Source organism: Pinus tabuliformis, chromosome 2_2, assembly GCF_031772625.1.
Source record: "Pinus tabuliformis cultivar Carrire ecotype Pingquan chromosome 2_2, CPIR1, whole genome shotgun sequence".
Lineage (NCBI taxonomy): Eukaryota > Viridiplantae > Streptophyta > Pinopsida > Pinales > Pinaceae > Pinus > Pinus tabuliformis.
The window spans coordinates 1,214,472,348-1,214,486,690 of NC_142300.1; the positions used below are offsets into that span (position 1 = coordinate 1,214,472,348).

The window sequence follows — 14,343 nt, forward strand, 5'->3', positions numbered from 1 at the left end:
ATGTAGAAGAAGAAGGGTTCAAGACCATTATGCAGAAAGATCATCACATTCAAGGTACTTTTATGGATATTGCTTTGCTTGCAATATGTTTGGTCACAAAGCTGCTGATTGTTACAGGAGGAATATGAAACATGTAAGATGTTATGCATGTAACAAGCTTGGACATATAGCTAAGGAATGCAGGAACAAAGTGTGGGCACCATATCAAAAGGAGAAAATTTCATCATCACGCTTGAAGATATGGAGGAAAAAGGAAGTACAGTCAGAAAAAGGCGGCACTGCACAACGTACAGACATAACAGAATCAGAGGGAGCTGAAAGTACAAAACTTCAGTGTCCCGAATCTCATATGCAAACTCCATAAAGGAAAGTTGCATATATACGCGAGTTAGTTACTACACAGTCGCGTATATGATTGTTTGAAGAAAGGCAGTAGGGACAGATTCAAGAGAAGGATCAGTTTTGCTCTAGTTAATAATAATGATGTGTGGATATGATGGTTAGAAGTGTTTTGGTTCTAACTTGATATTGATGATGTCTTGATACTTCTTTTGATATGCATGATCAGATAGATGGCACAGGTTTAGAGGGAGCATATGGACTTAATGCATTATTGGCATTATGGTTAATAGTCCTTGGTGATGATACTTATATGGATAAATGATTCATCTTGCTATGGTTATGAGTTGTTCACATGGTTCTTGGATCAGATTTATGGTTGATTCTCTAATGATGCTTGCATGGGAAGCACTTAGCTTGAATTCACATCTTCTTGATGTTGAGTCACTCATATGCTGCTGTCGTCATATGCATAAAGATCATATATTACAGTTATGATTCCTTTCATTCTTGGCACAAATGGATGAGGATTGTTGGCTGGATACAGGGATGATTATTCAAAGTTGCATTGTTGGAGACATGATGATAATGAGCTCTTATCTATATGATGATAGGATTGTTTCATACATATGTTGATTAATGCAGATATTCCCAATTGATGATACTTGATTCATGTAGATCTGGATGGCTATGATGTTTCTCACATAGAATGTGAAATTCTGTTGATGCAGACATACCTTGATGATTCATGCACTAATACAAGTTGCTGGTCTAGTTGCTGTTGACAGATACTATGGAGCAGATCATAAATTGTTGTTGCTGATGTTCATCTTATTTAGGTGATGTCATATCAAGACTCATGATGTAATAGTGTCATCTCTTCAGGTCATGTAACGACCTATGTTGGTTTCCCCACTATGCCTGGGATGAAGATGTAATGTATTTGGTTTTCATTTTTCTGATATATCCCCACTTGGTTGGGTGATGGATGTATGTATTGAATCTTTTAGGAAGGTCATTTGTGATGTAGAACATCCTTTTGCAGACCTTGCTTACAGTCAGGGGGAGCCTGAGCATGAACAGCACTATATAGCAGAGCAGACATTTCAGCTTGTTCTCAGAAAGAGCATGATTAGATTGGTGCACCATTACATATACAAAGGGGGAGCTCATTCAGAGATTTAAATAGGTACTCAGGGGGAGCTTATAATGCATTGTTGGAATTATGGAGGACGTACAAGAGGAGATCTTGGATGCTGGTCTGATTATTGCTGCAATCTATCTCTTTCATGGTCATTTATGGTGTTTGGTGGATTATGTTTCTTCTTTACAGATCTGGTTCATATTCAGGGGGAGCATGCTCTTAGGGGGAGCATAACCCTTTGCCCTTGATGTCAAAGGGGGAGAATGAGCTGAAGATTTTGAGGTTTCCATCAAGTCCAAAGGGGGAGATTGTTGGCATTATGATTCTGGTATGGCTTTATGATACATATGTTGTACTTGATGGAAACCCACTCATCTCAGATGATAAATTATAGTGCAGAAAAGTTCACGCACTTATATGCAGAGAAAAGTTTATTTCATGTAGAGAAAAGTTCATGCACTTTTATGCAGAGAAAAGTTTATTTCATGTAGAGAAAAGTTCACGCACTTTTATGCAGAGAAAAGTTTATTTCATGTAGAGAAAAAGTTCACGCACTTTCATGCAAGGAAAAGCGCGTATATGTTGGAGAACTTACCTTTGGTCCATGGTAGTTAGTCCTTGGTATTTGAACCTATGAGGAAAAGCGCGTATATGTTGGAGAACTTACCTTTGGTCCATGGTGGTTAGTCCTTGGTATTATTGAGCCCCATGTTTTTGGGCCCCTTGTATTGGTTATCTATTGTATTGATCCATGATTTTAGGAAGAAGCTTGCCTATATAAAGCAAAGGAGATCACTTTGCTAATTCATTCTTGAAATCGAATATCTTAAGATCTGAAATATTGGGTTATTTTTTTAAAAGTTTGATCTATGAAAGGGAAGTTGAAAGTGAATCTGTGAAGGGTGATCTCTCGAGCGCTGCAGCTGCGGAAGTGCGGAGGCGCCACAGAAGGCGCAGTGCGGAGGCGCCACAGAAGGCGCAGTGCAGAGGCGCCACAGAAGGCGTAGGGCAGAGGCGCCACAGAAGGCGCAGTGCGGAGACGCCACAGAGGCACCATAGAAGGCGCAGTGCGGAGATGCCACAGAAGGCGCAGTGTGGAGGCGCCACAAAAGGCGCAGTGCAGAGGCGCCACAGAAGGCGCAGTGCGGAGGCGCCACAGAAGGCGCAGTGCAGATGCGCCACAGAAGGCGCAGTGCGGAGGCGCCACAGAAGGCACAGTGCAGAGGCGCCACAGAAGGCGCAGTGCGGAGACGCCACAGAGGCGCCACAGAAGGCGCAGTGCGGAGGTGCCACAGAAGGCGCAGTGCGGAGACGCCACAGAAGGCGCAGTGCGGAGGCGCCATAGAAGGCGTAGTGCGAAGACACCACAGAGGCACCACAGAAGGCGCAGTGCGGAGGCGCCACAGAAGGCGCAGTGCGGAGACGCCATAGAGGCGCCACAGAAGGCGCAGTGCGGAGGCGCCACAAAAGGCACAGTGTAGAGGCGCCACAGAAGGCGCAGTGCGGAGGCGCCACAGAAGGCGCAGGTGCAGTGGTCGCGGCGCCACAGAAGGCGCAGGTGCGGAGGTAGTACAGATATCCGCAGATCTATACTAGTGAAGTTGCGATCCCTGCTTAAAATTTGTTTTAACTGCCTTTGACTATTCTGCAGGGTTTTGGGTTCATAACTGATGTTTGGTTACTGGTATTGAGTTCAGATAACAGCATGATTAATGACTTATCTTTATGTACTAGATCTGGTTGATAACTCTCATATTATCATTGTATATGTATGGATCTGGTGATTGGGTGATTCAGAAGGTTGTTTGATTATGAGCTTCAATGTTGTTGTTGGGTCCAGTATGAAAATTGGATGAAAAGTGGCCTTTCAGATTATGTGTTGTGCTTCAGTGTATCCAGTCTGAAAATTGATGAAACGTGGTACCTGGAGGAGAGAAGATTGTGGGCCAGCGCCTATGTACTAGTATCTAAGCTAGTAAAAAAGCTAAGGGAGATCTTTGGAGCATTGTAGCAGGTAGCAGCCTGCGTACTAGTAAATGGATCGGCTAGTACAAGAGCAAAGGGGGTTGTAGCTCCCGTACTGGTATAAGACTGCACGAGTACAAATATTGTAAAAGGATTTTCTTATTAAGAAGAAGATTGAGATGACTTGCAGCAGGTGGTTTTTCTCCTGCATTGGGTTTCCACCTTATATCATGGTGTTCATGTGTGTGCCTTATGTGTGATGATCTATTCTCTATTACGACATCTGTTATCTGATAATATGGTTGATAATGTTCTAATGCACTCATTGAAGATCAATTAACTTAATCATAAGAAGTTGTGGAAGTAGCATATATGAATCTGATTATGGAAATGAAAAAGTTTTATTAATGTGATAATACTGATTCACCCCCCCTCTCAGTATTATTTCCAACACTAACATATTTATAATGAAAACCATTCAAGTGAAGATCTATAATGAGTCATAATAAAGGAGAATAATTTTATAGGCAAGAAATACGGTACTTACAATGGGGAAACTTTGCTAATGATTTTCCTTCAAATTTGATTTATAACTAATAATTGTAGATTTTAGTAGGTCAAAATGTTTCAACGAGCTGGTAATAGTAGGATGCTCATTAGAGCATCTCTATATTGTTTTTAAGGGGGGGTTGAATTCATAGGGACACAAGAACACTTTTGGAGGGTAAATTTTTTAACTTTTATCGAAAGAACTAAGTGTTGGACTTGTCAGTATAGTATAGTGGATAAGTGAAAAATATGCAATTTAATCATGAAATGGCATCTCAATGGATTTTTGATAGCTTATGTTGTCCAAGTTGTTAATGGCTTATTCATGGCCTATTTTCTAATTTTGATTTTTAAAATATGCACTATTTTGAGGATGCCCCATTTGATGTCAAACATTCTTTCACAAATTCCACCTATTAGAGGTAGTTTGAGTCTACTCTAACTAGATTAGCCTTGCTCTTGCTTTTCCTATAGTTGAATCCCTTGGTTTAGGTTCTCCACATCTTTGCTATTATTATTATCTTTAAATTTTTAATTTTTCATTTGGAGTTTCTCTTTGTGATGAAAATTTCTTCCCTCGGATGGTCTAACAAACCTTGTAGGATGGTTAGCATTCATAACACTATTGCTTTGGGGTTTTATTTATTTCATTTCAGATGAACATAAATAATAAAATTTGAATAGAATTGCTATGTCCTACTTAAAATTGTTGTTTCAAGGTTGTGTGGATTGAATGAACCAAATATGGTAAATTTCATATTCAAGCCATAGATTTTATATATGTTTCATAAAGTCTAACATGGAATCCAAGACTAGAATAATCCCTTTTCAATTAGGTATGTGATTTCGAGTCGTTTAGACTAAACTACCTCTTTTGTGAAGGGTTCTTCCCTATATTTAGAGTGGATGGAGTTTGTCTGGTAGTGCAGTTTGATATATTCTTGAGGCTTGTACTAGAGTTGTGTTTTATGGCTGGTAAGGAAGATAAGGTAGCCTATTTTAAAGAGCCCACAAGTTCCATATGTTGTGAAATAAGTGATGTTGAAAGAAAAATAAAGACTCTTTGGTGAATTGCAATGAACTATGAAATTAGGGCATCGTTGCCATTGATTATATACTCCTAATTCATAGTCTAACAGTAACTATACTTTACTCCCTTTTTACTCACTTTTATTTCATTCCCATCAGGATTCATTTGGATTTTGAAAACTAGTTGATGAACTCAATGCAAGAAATTAAGTAGCACGTCATGCAGACCACATGATTGATATTGTAAACATAAATTTGAGGTCAAGCCTATCTACTCCACACATGGTCACCAACAGTTTAATGAGGCTGATTATTGGTTGACAATCACCTCCACTACACAGGAAAACAATTTAACATACTAATTAAAGTGCCCACCTTATGAGGGTATCTCTTCAATTATTTTTTATGACACTACCTTCATCATGTGCAACATTCATTTTCATTTTTTTGGTTGCATGTTCAAATCTAAATGCATTTATTTTCATTAAAAGAACTCTTTTTTGTCGTTTTCGTATTCATAAAAATGGAATGCACAATTTGTAAATATAAAATTTTTAATAATTGAAATTTAAACTTTTTGAAAATTAAGTTAAGAAGTAGTTTTAAAATGTTAAACTTATATCTACATATATATTTGTATTTAGAGAAATAGAAAATTATGTTTGGGTGATACTTTTCAATTGAGATACTTATTGATATTTTGTTACTATTTTTTTTCTGTGCAAATACTAATTCTATTAATTGTAAATCAAAATATTTTTACATAAGGACGAGGCTGAACAGCCTTTGTCATCAACACACTGCTCCATTACAGACTGAGCATGAGAACAGACATTAAACAGCTCCATTACAGACCGAGCATAAGAATAGACAATAGACAGAGAACAGACACTGAACATGTAGATAGCCATTCGTTGCCCAGAAGATGGCCCAAGCCTTGACAAGCATATCCAAAATTTTCCATATGAGGATGAGAACATTCATCAAAAACCGCTGAGAGCTAAACAAAAACTGTAGGAAAATTTCATAAAAGCCTGACCAGAATCCTGAGACCTGAACAAAAGCGAAAGGGAATGATCCTCAGAGGCGTTACTTCTCCATGGTTGGGTCATTCTCCATCTTCTCAAGCTGAACAACATCTTCTCTCTTCCGACTGTCACTGCCACTAGTATTATTGTCCTAGATAACAATAACACGTTCTTCTGCTTCGGGATTCCTGTTCTCATCAACAGGCGCTGGATCAACAGTAGGAGGAGGAATTATGAGCATTGCTTCCTATTCCTCTTTTCCTTTTTCCCAATTTCCCATGCTGTCATCATCTGAGGAATTCTCATTGCTAGGAGACGGGTCAGGGACTATACAGGCTAAGGGGGAGACCACATTTTCCTCTTCTGAGATAATGAGGGTGATGTGGGTAGTAATCAGGGGTCTATGCAAATTACTCTGGAACTTAAAGTGCGCGGTTTGAAACACACTATTGGGTTTAGGCTTCGAGGCAGAACCAACAGAGGGGCCAGTTTCATGAACAGGGGAGGGCGCAGTTTCCACAGCCAGAGCGACTGGAGGGTGCCGACTAGTTTCCCTACGCTCCCCAGAGTGATGGCGCTTTCCAGAACGCACCATGGTGAGATAAATAAAGAAAAACTCAGAGGGGGAGTGCGCTAAGAAAACAACATGACCGAATTGGGAGAAGCCAGAGGTTTGCCCACTGGAGATATCAACCAAGACCGCCGGATGACAGAACTTAAACCCAGCAACAAAATTATTAAACACAAACAGAGAATGCGAGACCAGAGCAGGAAGGAGATTACCCTGAGGAATTGAAGGCTCAAGCTTGCCGCAATGCGCCAAAACGACACCATCAACCGCAGCTTCCGCAGGCTAGGTTCTGTCACCATACTGCAGAACACCAAGCATGGAGAATAAACCTTGGATCTGCATGATTATAACGAGAGACCTGATGCACTGATCAATGCAGACATTGATTGCCCATCCTTCACCCAGGACTGTTTTAATGCGCAGGAGCAGCTCGCGTGAGGTAATAGCCCGGGATTCCACGCTGCTTTGCAGCTGGCAGTACTGGGTAATTAATTCACGCATGAAGACCGATATGCCGCGTATCGCCACCCGGATCCGGGGTAAACTTACCAGTCGCAGGCATTTCTTTCTGCACAAGGTTGTTGAAGTCGAGAAGCTGAGATGCAGGGAGAATGTTTGTAGGTAAACCAATCTGTAAACGTTGCCCACTGTCCACTCCCATATTTGCTAAGAGGTCTGCAGCTTTGTTCCCGTCTCTTCGAATATGGTTTAGAGAGATTGCTCTGTGGGTAGTGAACCAGTTTTCAATGTGCTGTAGCCGTTGAGACAATCTCCAACTGTTGCTGATCTTGGAGGCAGGGGATCCCTGTAAAATTTTTGAAACCATCTGGATGAGAATTTGTGAGTCTCCCTCTATTAGGAGCGGAAAGAGATTCCTGTCATGCGATAGAAGAAGCCCCTGCCAGAGCCCTTCTAGTTCTGCTGAGTTATTGGTGTCCCACCCCTGGGATCCCAAGTAGGTTAATATAATGTTTCCTTTGTAATCTCTGACAATTCCACCAAACCCAGCAGAACCTGGGTTACCCTTTGAGGCGCCATCAAAATTGAGTTTGTATATGTTCTTGGGTGGAGGAGACCATTTCACATTTATGGGATCTTTTGCGGGTTTTGTTCCTTTGATCATCTGTTCTTGCTTTCTTTTGAAATTCCAGTTATTCCATATTGATTGTTCCTGCGGAATAGTTGGGAAGTCCTCTTTGTACCAAGTTTTTAGAGCTAAGGTTTCTTCTATATTTTGATTGATGACTTTCCATATCTCCTCCAGTGGCCTGGATTGGTTTTTGAAGACTCGACCATTCCTCTCCTTCCATATGGCCCATGTTGCAAAGCCTGGGATGAGGTTCCAGAGAACATTCAAGATTTTACTTTGAAAGGGGTGGGGGTCCCAGCTGCGTATAGTAGCCCTTATATCTCCATTGGCTCCTCCATCTTTTTGACAGTGAAAGTTAATCTTTTGCCAAAGCTTGTGGGCCAGCGGACAATGGTACATGAGGTGTTCAATGGTTTCCTCTTCTTTTTTGCAGTTGAGGCATATAGAGGGTCCATGGAAATTTCTTTTTCTCAGATTTTCCCAAGTAAGAATTCTCTTGTGACAGAGGAGCCAAAGAAAAGTAGATACTTTCGGCCAGATGAGGGGATCCCATATTTTGCTCCATAGCGGATCCAGCCGGATTTGATCTTGGACGAGAATATTATATGCTTCTCTAGTGGAATAACTTCCTCTTTCTTCATAACCCCATCTGAGAATGTCTTTCTCCTCAGAATGTTGTATTTTCCTTTTTGTTAATTCTGTATCCATGGTTTGCTGGTCTAGCCTCGTCCCTTGTGCCATGAACTGGGTTGCTTTGAGCCATTCTCTGTAATCTTGCTGAGAGGTATTGCACCAAAAGTTCCTCACCGTTTGTTGGGAGTGCAAATCTTGTCCCAGGAGAGCATTTGGTGAGATAAGGTCCCTGATTTTGGGCATCTGTTGCCAAGAATCATTCCAGAATCTGGCTTGATCACCATTCTTCACTTCCCAGAAGCTATGCTGTTGTATGAGGTGCTTGTGTTGTTTTGCTGAGTTCCATATGATTGAACCATTACTAGTCTCTGATATTCTGATGAGTTCCTCCCTTGGGCAATTTCCCACATATTTGGCCGTCCATAAGTTGGTCCAAGGAGTGGAAGGGCCTGACAGCCATTTCCACCAGATTCGAGCTCCCATGATAGCATTACTGTGAGAGGGGTCTCTTAATCCAATGCCACCTCCTTTCTTTGGAAGGCAAGCAGTTTCCCATTTGACTAGGGCCCATTTGCGATGAAGTCCGCTGCTGCCCCATAGAAACGATCTTTGAAGAGATTTGATTTCATTGAGGACCCACTTGGGCGCCGCGAGGATGGAAAAAAGATATAAGGGCATGGCTTGAAGAACTGCTTTGATCAAAACAAGACGACTTGCCATATTGAGAGATCTATGAGTCCAAGAGGAGAGACGCGCTTCCAGATTATCTAGAAGAGTTCTCCAGGAAGAGTGCTTTAAGCCAGAGGCGATAAGAGGTGCTCCGAGATAAGATGAGGGAAGTTTTGCAGAGGAGAAACTGAGAATGCGTAAGATGGCTGATTGGATAACTGAGGGGGTATGAAAGAAGAAGATTTGAGACTTGGAGTGATTTATAGAGGCTCCAGAGGCTTCTGAGAAAACTGATAGAAGGGATTTAATCTGTCTGGCTTCTTGGACTGAGGGATGCCCATACAACATATTATCGTCAACAAATTGTTGATGGGTAAAAGCAGGGGAGTTGTGAAAGGATAGACCTTTAAGCTGGCCAGCTTGCTGAGCGTGCTTGACACTGCGCCCTAAACCTTCCGCCATTATGATAAACAGGAAAGGTGATAGGGGATCACCTTGCCTGATACCACGGGTAGGGTGAAAAGTCTCAGATGGAATACCATTGATTAGGACAGAGAAGAAGGTGGAAGAAATGAGGCTCATAATCCAACGTACCCAGGCCGCATCAAAACCAAATGCTAGAAGAATTTTTTCAATGTATTTCCAATTTAGGCTATCAAAAGCTTTGGAAAGATCAAGTTTGAGAAGCATACCAGGCCTTTTGGAGATCTTCAAGGAATGAATTATTTCATGAGTAAGAATAATCCCATCCGTAATTTGCCTGCCTTCCACATAGCCGGACTGTTCAGGCGAGATAATAAGCGGAAGCAGCAACTTGAGTCTAGAGGCTATAATCTTGGAGATAATTTTGTAAATAATGTTACAGAGGGCTATCGGTCTGTACTTATCCGGTCTGCAAGGCTTTTCTACTTTGGGTATCAAAGCTATAAAAGTAGCGTTTATCCCTGGAAACATCCATCGGAGTGAGCGAGACTCTTCTACCACCTGCCAAACTTCATTCTTGATTAGCTCCCAGAAGCTATGGAAGAAGTTGGATGTGAAACCATCTGGTCCTGGAGCTTTGCCTGCTTTTAATTGACGAACAGCTGTTTCCACTTCTTGGAGATCAACAGGCTTGAGGAGCATTTGATTATGCTCTTCTGAGATAAGTTTGGGGATGGTGCTTGTAATTTTTTGTATGGCTTGAGAGCGGTCTATGTTTGGTTCTTTGTGCACCTTCTTGAAGTGATTTAAGAGTTCCGCCTCAATCTCTTCATGCTTTTCCATTCTGACCCCTTGTTCATTTTGAATATGCGCAATATTGTTGTGCATCCTGCGCTGAATTGTGGTGCTGTGAAAGAATTTGGTATTTTTTTCACCATCTTTGAGCCACTTTATTCTTGATTTTTGCCGCCATAACATTTCTTCCTGCTTTTCCTTTTCGGCAAGTTGCAAGTCCAGGGATTTCTCCTGTTCTGCTAGTTCTTCTGATCTGCCCTCAGTGATGATCTTCTGCTGTATCTGCTTCATTTCCAGTTCTATGTTGGCTTTCCCCTGAAAGATGTTGCCAAATGAAGTGTGATTCCATTCCTTGATCTTACTTTTTAAGTGCTTGAGTTTTTGTTGGAATTGGAACATTTTGGAGCCTGGCGGAGGATGGAAGTTTTTCCATTCAAAGTTGATAAGTTTATGAAAGTCTGGATGAGTCAGCCAAAATACTTCGAAGCGGAAAGGCCTGCGGATATTGTTCCCTGGTCTAGACCAGTGAAGAGAGATGGGCCAGTGATCAGAACCTGTGAAAGGAAGGATGGAAGCCGCAAAATCCCCCCCCAGATGAATGGCGTTGTCAGAGAGAAGGAACCTATCCAATCGAGAAGCGATTTGCTGGCTGCCAGTCTGTCTGTTGTTCCATGTGAAAATGCCATTATTGGAAGGGAGGTCGAAGAGCCAGTTGTTCTGAATGAACTCTTTCAGTAGAGATCCTTCTTGTGAACTTCTGCATCTGCCTCCTCTTCTTTCCTCCAGTCTTGTAATCATATTGAAATCACCTCCTGCAATCCATAGTGGATGGGGTCTGTTTTGATTAAGAACTGAGAGGGAGTTTAAGATCTCCTCTTTTTGATGTGTTTCCTGCGGGAAATAAACATTGGTCAGAAGTCCATGTTGGTTTGTGCCTGTAATATGAAAAGATGTTTGGAGAAAGTTCCGGTGTGCATGAAGATTGTTGAGCTCAATCGCTCTGTGGTCCCATATGATGGCCAATCCTCCTGAGGCACCATCTGCATCAACTGCTACGTTATGACTCCCAGGCCAGAATTTAGCAGCAAGTTTGTCAAGTGTATTGGAATCACACTTTGTCTCTTGCAAGAACAGAATCTGAGGGCTTTCTTGCTTTAACATATTTTTGAGAATTCGGGTTTTCCTGGGGCCATTAAGCCCTCTTATATTCCAAGAGATTAGCTTCATTTGGAAAGAGTGTTTTCAGGACTGTAATACTTAGTTAGCTTGGCATACCTGCCGGAGTCTACTAAGATCTGCCCAACCTTGATTGTTCTCTGAAGAATGGTTTTCCTTCCTCGTTTTTTTAAATCTTTGGCTATGAGACGGCCATCCCATGGACCACCTGTCTGTATTCCCAAAGATTTTTGCCTTTGTGCCCGAGATAATACTTCTTCCAGATTCTTAAGCTGTCCTGCTGGAATATTGTCAAAGTTATTTGTGGTGCAGGCTTTTTCGAGACCTGGAAGGTCCAGATCTCCAATATCTATTATTTCTGTTTCTTCCTCCATAAAGGGAGAGTACTCTGGTTCTTCCATTGGTTCCTCTTGTGAGTTAGCTTCTGGGTTTGAGTTCTCCATTTGCATATCCTGTGCACCCTCTAAGATTTCTTTCTGTTTGTCTGAGGTCGATGCCTCCCTACCTAGAGTACTTGCTGGTGAAATTATAGGTTTTCCCCCTTTTGATTGGTCTTCGTGCATGGGTTCTGGTTCCGGCAGATTCACTGGAATTTCCGACTGGTTAGCAAGGGCGCCAAAGCTGTTGCTTGTGGATGGCCCTGGCTGGTTGGATTGTGCTACTTTTGGTTTGGGAGCCTGCTTTTTATGTGCTCTTCGGCGGTTCGAGACCTTGATGAATCCCTCTGCTTTAGGAGCTTCCGGATCCGACGCAGGGGAGGATTTCTGAGTTAGAGGACAATCTCTAAATAAATGCCCGAGGGCGTGACATCTTCGACAACGGAAGGGCACATGTTCATAGTCTATGGTTTGTAACCATTCAATGTCAAAGTGAGAAATGCTTACCGCATCTGGAAGAGCCTGATTGAGATTCATATATACGCAAATTCTGGCATAAGAAGTATATTTGCAGTTCTTCGTTTCCTCTGCCGTTTTGACGAACTCACCCAGGGAGTTTCCGATCTTTTTGAGGGAATCTTCCTCCCAATATTCCACCGGGAGTGAATACAGGCGAATCCACACCGGTGCCCAACTGAGATCCACCGTGTCTGGGTTGAACCGCTCCACCCATCCTTTAAGAAACAAACCAGCCGCATTGAAGAAGTAAGGTCCGCCATCCAGGACCCTGTTTCTGTCTTCCAAGCAGTTGAAAATAGCTGTGAAAAAACCTTTCGGCCCCAGCTGCAGTGTGATATGCCCCTTAGGTTGCCATTTTGCGTTTATCCAGCTTCTTAAGGCCTTTTCAGTTGGCCACAGACCAATGAACTTTCCTATTAAGGCATGATCTTTCATAAACTGAATCCTTGCTTCTATTCGATGTCCAGGCAGTTCAACCCGTGGGCGAACCGTTGCCACCGGTTTGCATGTAGCAGAATGAGCTTCTGGTGATTTGTCCCCTTGATTTACTCGCTGGTTTTCCGAACCATCATTGTCCCTATTCTGAGCTGCGGTTTCCTTCTCTGCCGTGTTTTCAACCTTATCGTTGTCGCTTTGTGGGGGAGGTTGATCACCCCCCCCTGACTGGGTTTCCATGAAAGGGTGTACTTTTAGTCCGTGAGTTTGAGGACTCTGAACTTGCCAGGAATTGCAGGAGGTATCAGAGTTGCAGAGCTTGCCGCCATCAGAGCTCCAAACCCCCGACTTTCTTTTGTTACTATTAAAATGTAATTGAAATTGAAAAAATTAATAATTTAAATATTATTTACATTTATGTTTAAATTGTCTTCAAAATAATGAAAATGTTTTGTTTTGTTTTTTAATGTTTTCATCTATTTTGATAAGAAATTCATATATATATATATATATATATATATATATATATATATATATATATATAGATATATATATATATATCATTCTCATTACTACCTAACTAAAATATTTTCTAAAGTCTTTATTACTCAAGTCATTTAGAGCTTTAAAAGAGAAAATAGGCCATATCACTAACTCCTTCATAACCAATAGCTAATCCATCCCTAAAATTGTCAAAGACTTTCACTTAGCCCTCTATTTGAAATCAATAATATTTCCTTCCACTATCCCACTCCTAGCACTAATTTCCCTCCTGTATATCCATGGTATACTCATTATCATATTTATAATATTTATAAAAGGAATATTGCAATTTTTTTCAAACCTTGCAAAATATTTAAGTAGATAACTTTTGTTCAAAATCCTATATTGAAAAAACTGGAAAGCCAATCAAAATTAATTTCAAAGATTGTATCACTAAGTCAACTACAAAACACTCTGTATGTCCTTCAAAAGTTATTTACAATTTGAGTTTTTTATCATGTAACTTAGTTGGCATGATTGTGCCTAAGCTTTTCCTAAAGGCTAAATAATATTCTTGTAATATATTCTTTCCTACGGTGACATTTTATTTTCTTTCTTTATAACTTGTTCGAGTTTCTTTCTTTTCTGGGGAAAAATAGCATTGACATTGTTGATGTTGAGGTATATGTCATATAAATATTTTGTAGTCTACTTTAGTTTATATTTCATTGTTCATCATCTTTCGTGTCTTATACTTTGCATTGTATCTTCTTTCATTTTCACAAGAGAAACTCAGTATTGAAGGTAAGAAGCAGGAATTGAAGAAAGAGGAGAACAAAAACACTGAAGCGACAAATGTAGAAAGAGAGAGAAGAGAATTGGCCTAGTGATTCCCTTAAAGACGATATCGTGAAAAATGTCAGTCAAGCTTTTAGAGTTGGTGACTTCACCTATAATGCCTTGACAAAATAATGATAATGGTTTGAAGTGATAAAACAATATTTCATGTGTAAATTGTAGTCCAACCAATATTAAGTTGGAAACTCATATTGTATATTTCATATAATATAATTTGTGGTTGAAATTATTTATAGGTGTACTTAATATTATTTAGTATT

General features: G+C 40.8%; 1 protein-coding gene across 1 annotated transcript; it reads right to left on the reverse strand.

The window, feature by feature from the left end:
* Nucleotides 1-7,118: 7,118 nt before the first annotated feature.
* On the reverse strand, nt 7,119-12,982 carry LOC149197868 (uncharacterized). Its single transcript, XM_089408838.1, has 2 exons — nt 11,511-12,982; nt 7,119-11,418 (listed from the first exon to the last, which is right to left on the reverse strand). The coding sequence occupies exons 1-2, from the start codon at nt 12,980-12,982 to the stop codon at nt 7,119-7,121; spliced, it is 5,772 nt and encodes a 1,923-aa protein (XP_089264964.1).
* Between the last annotated feature and the right edge of the window lie 1,361 nt (nt 12,983-14,343).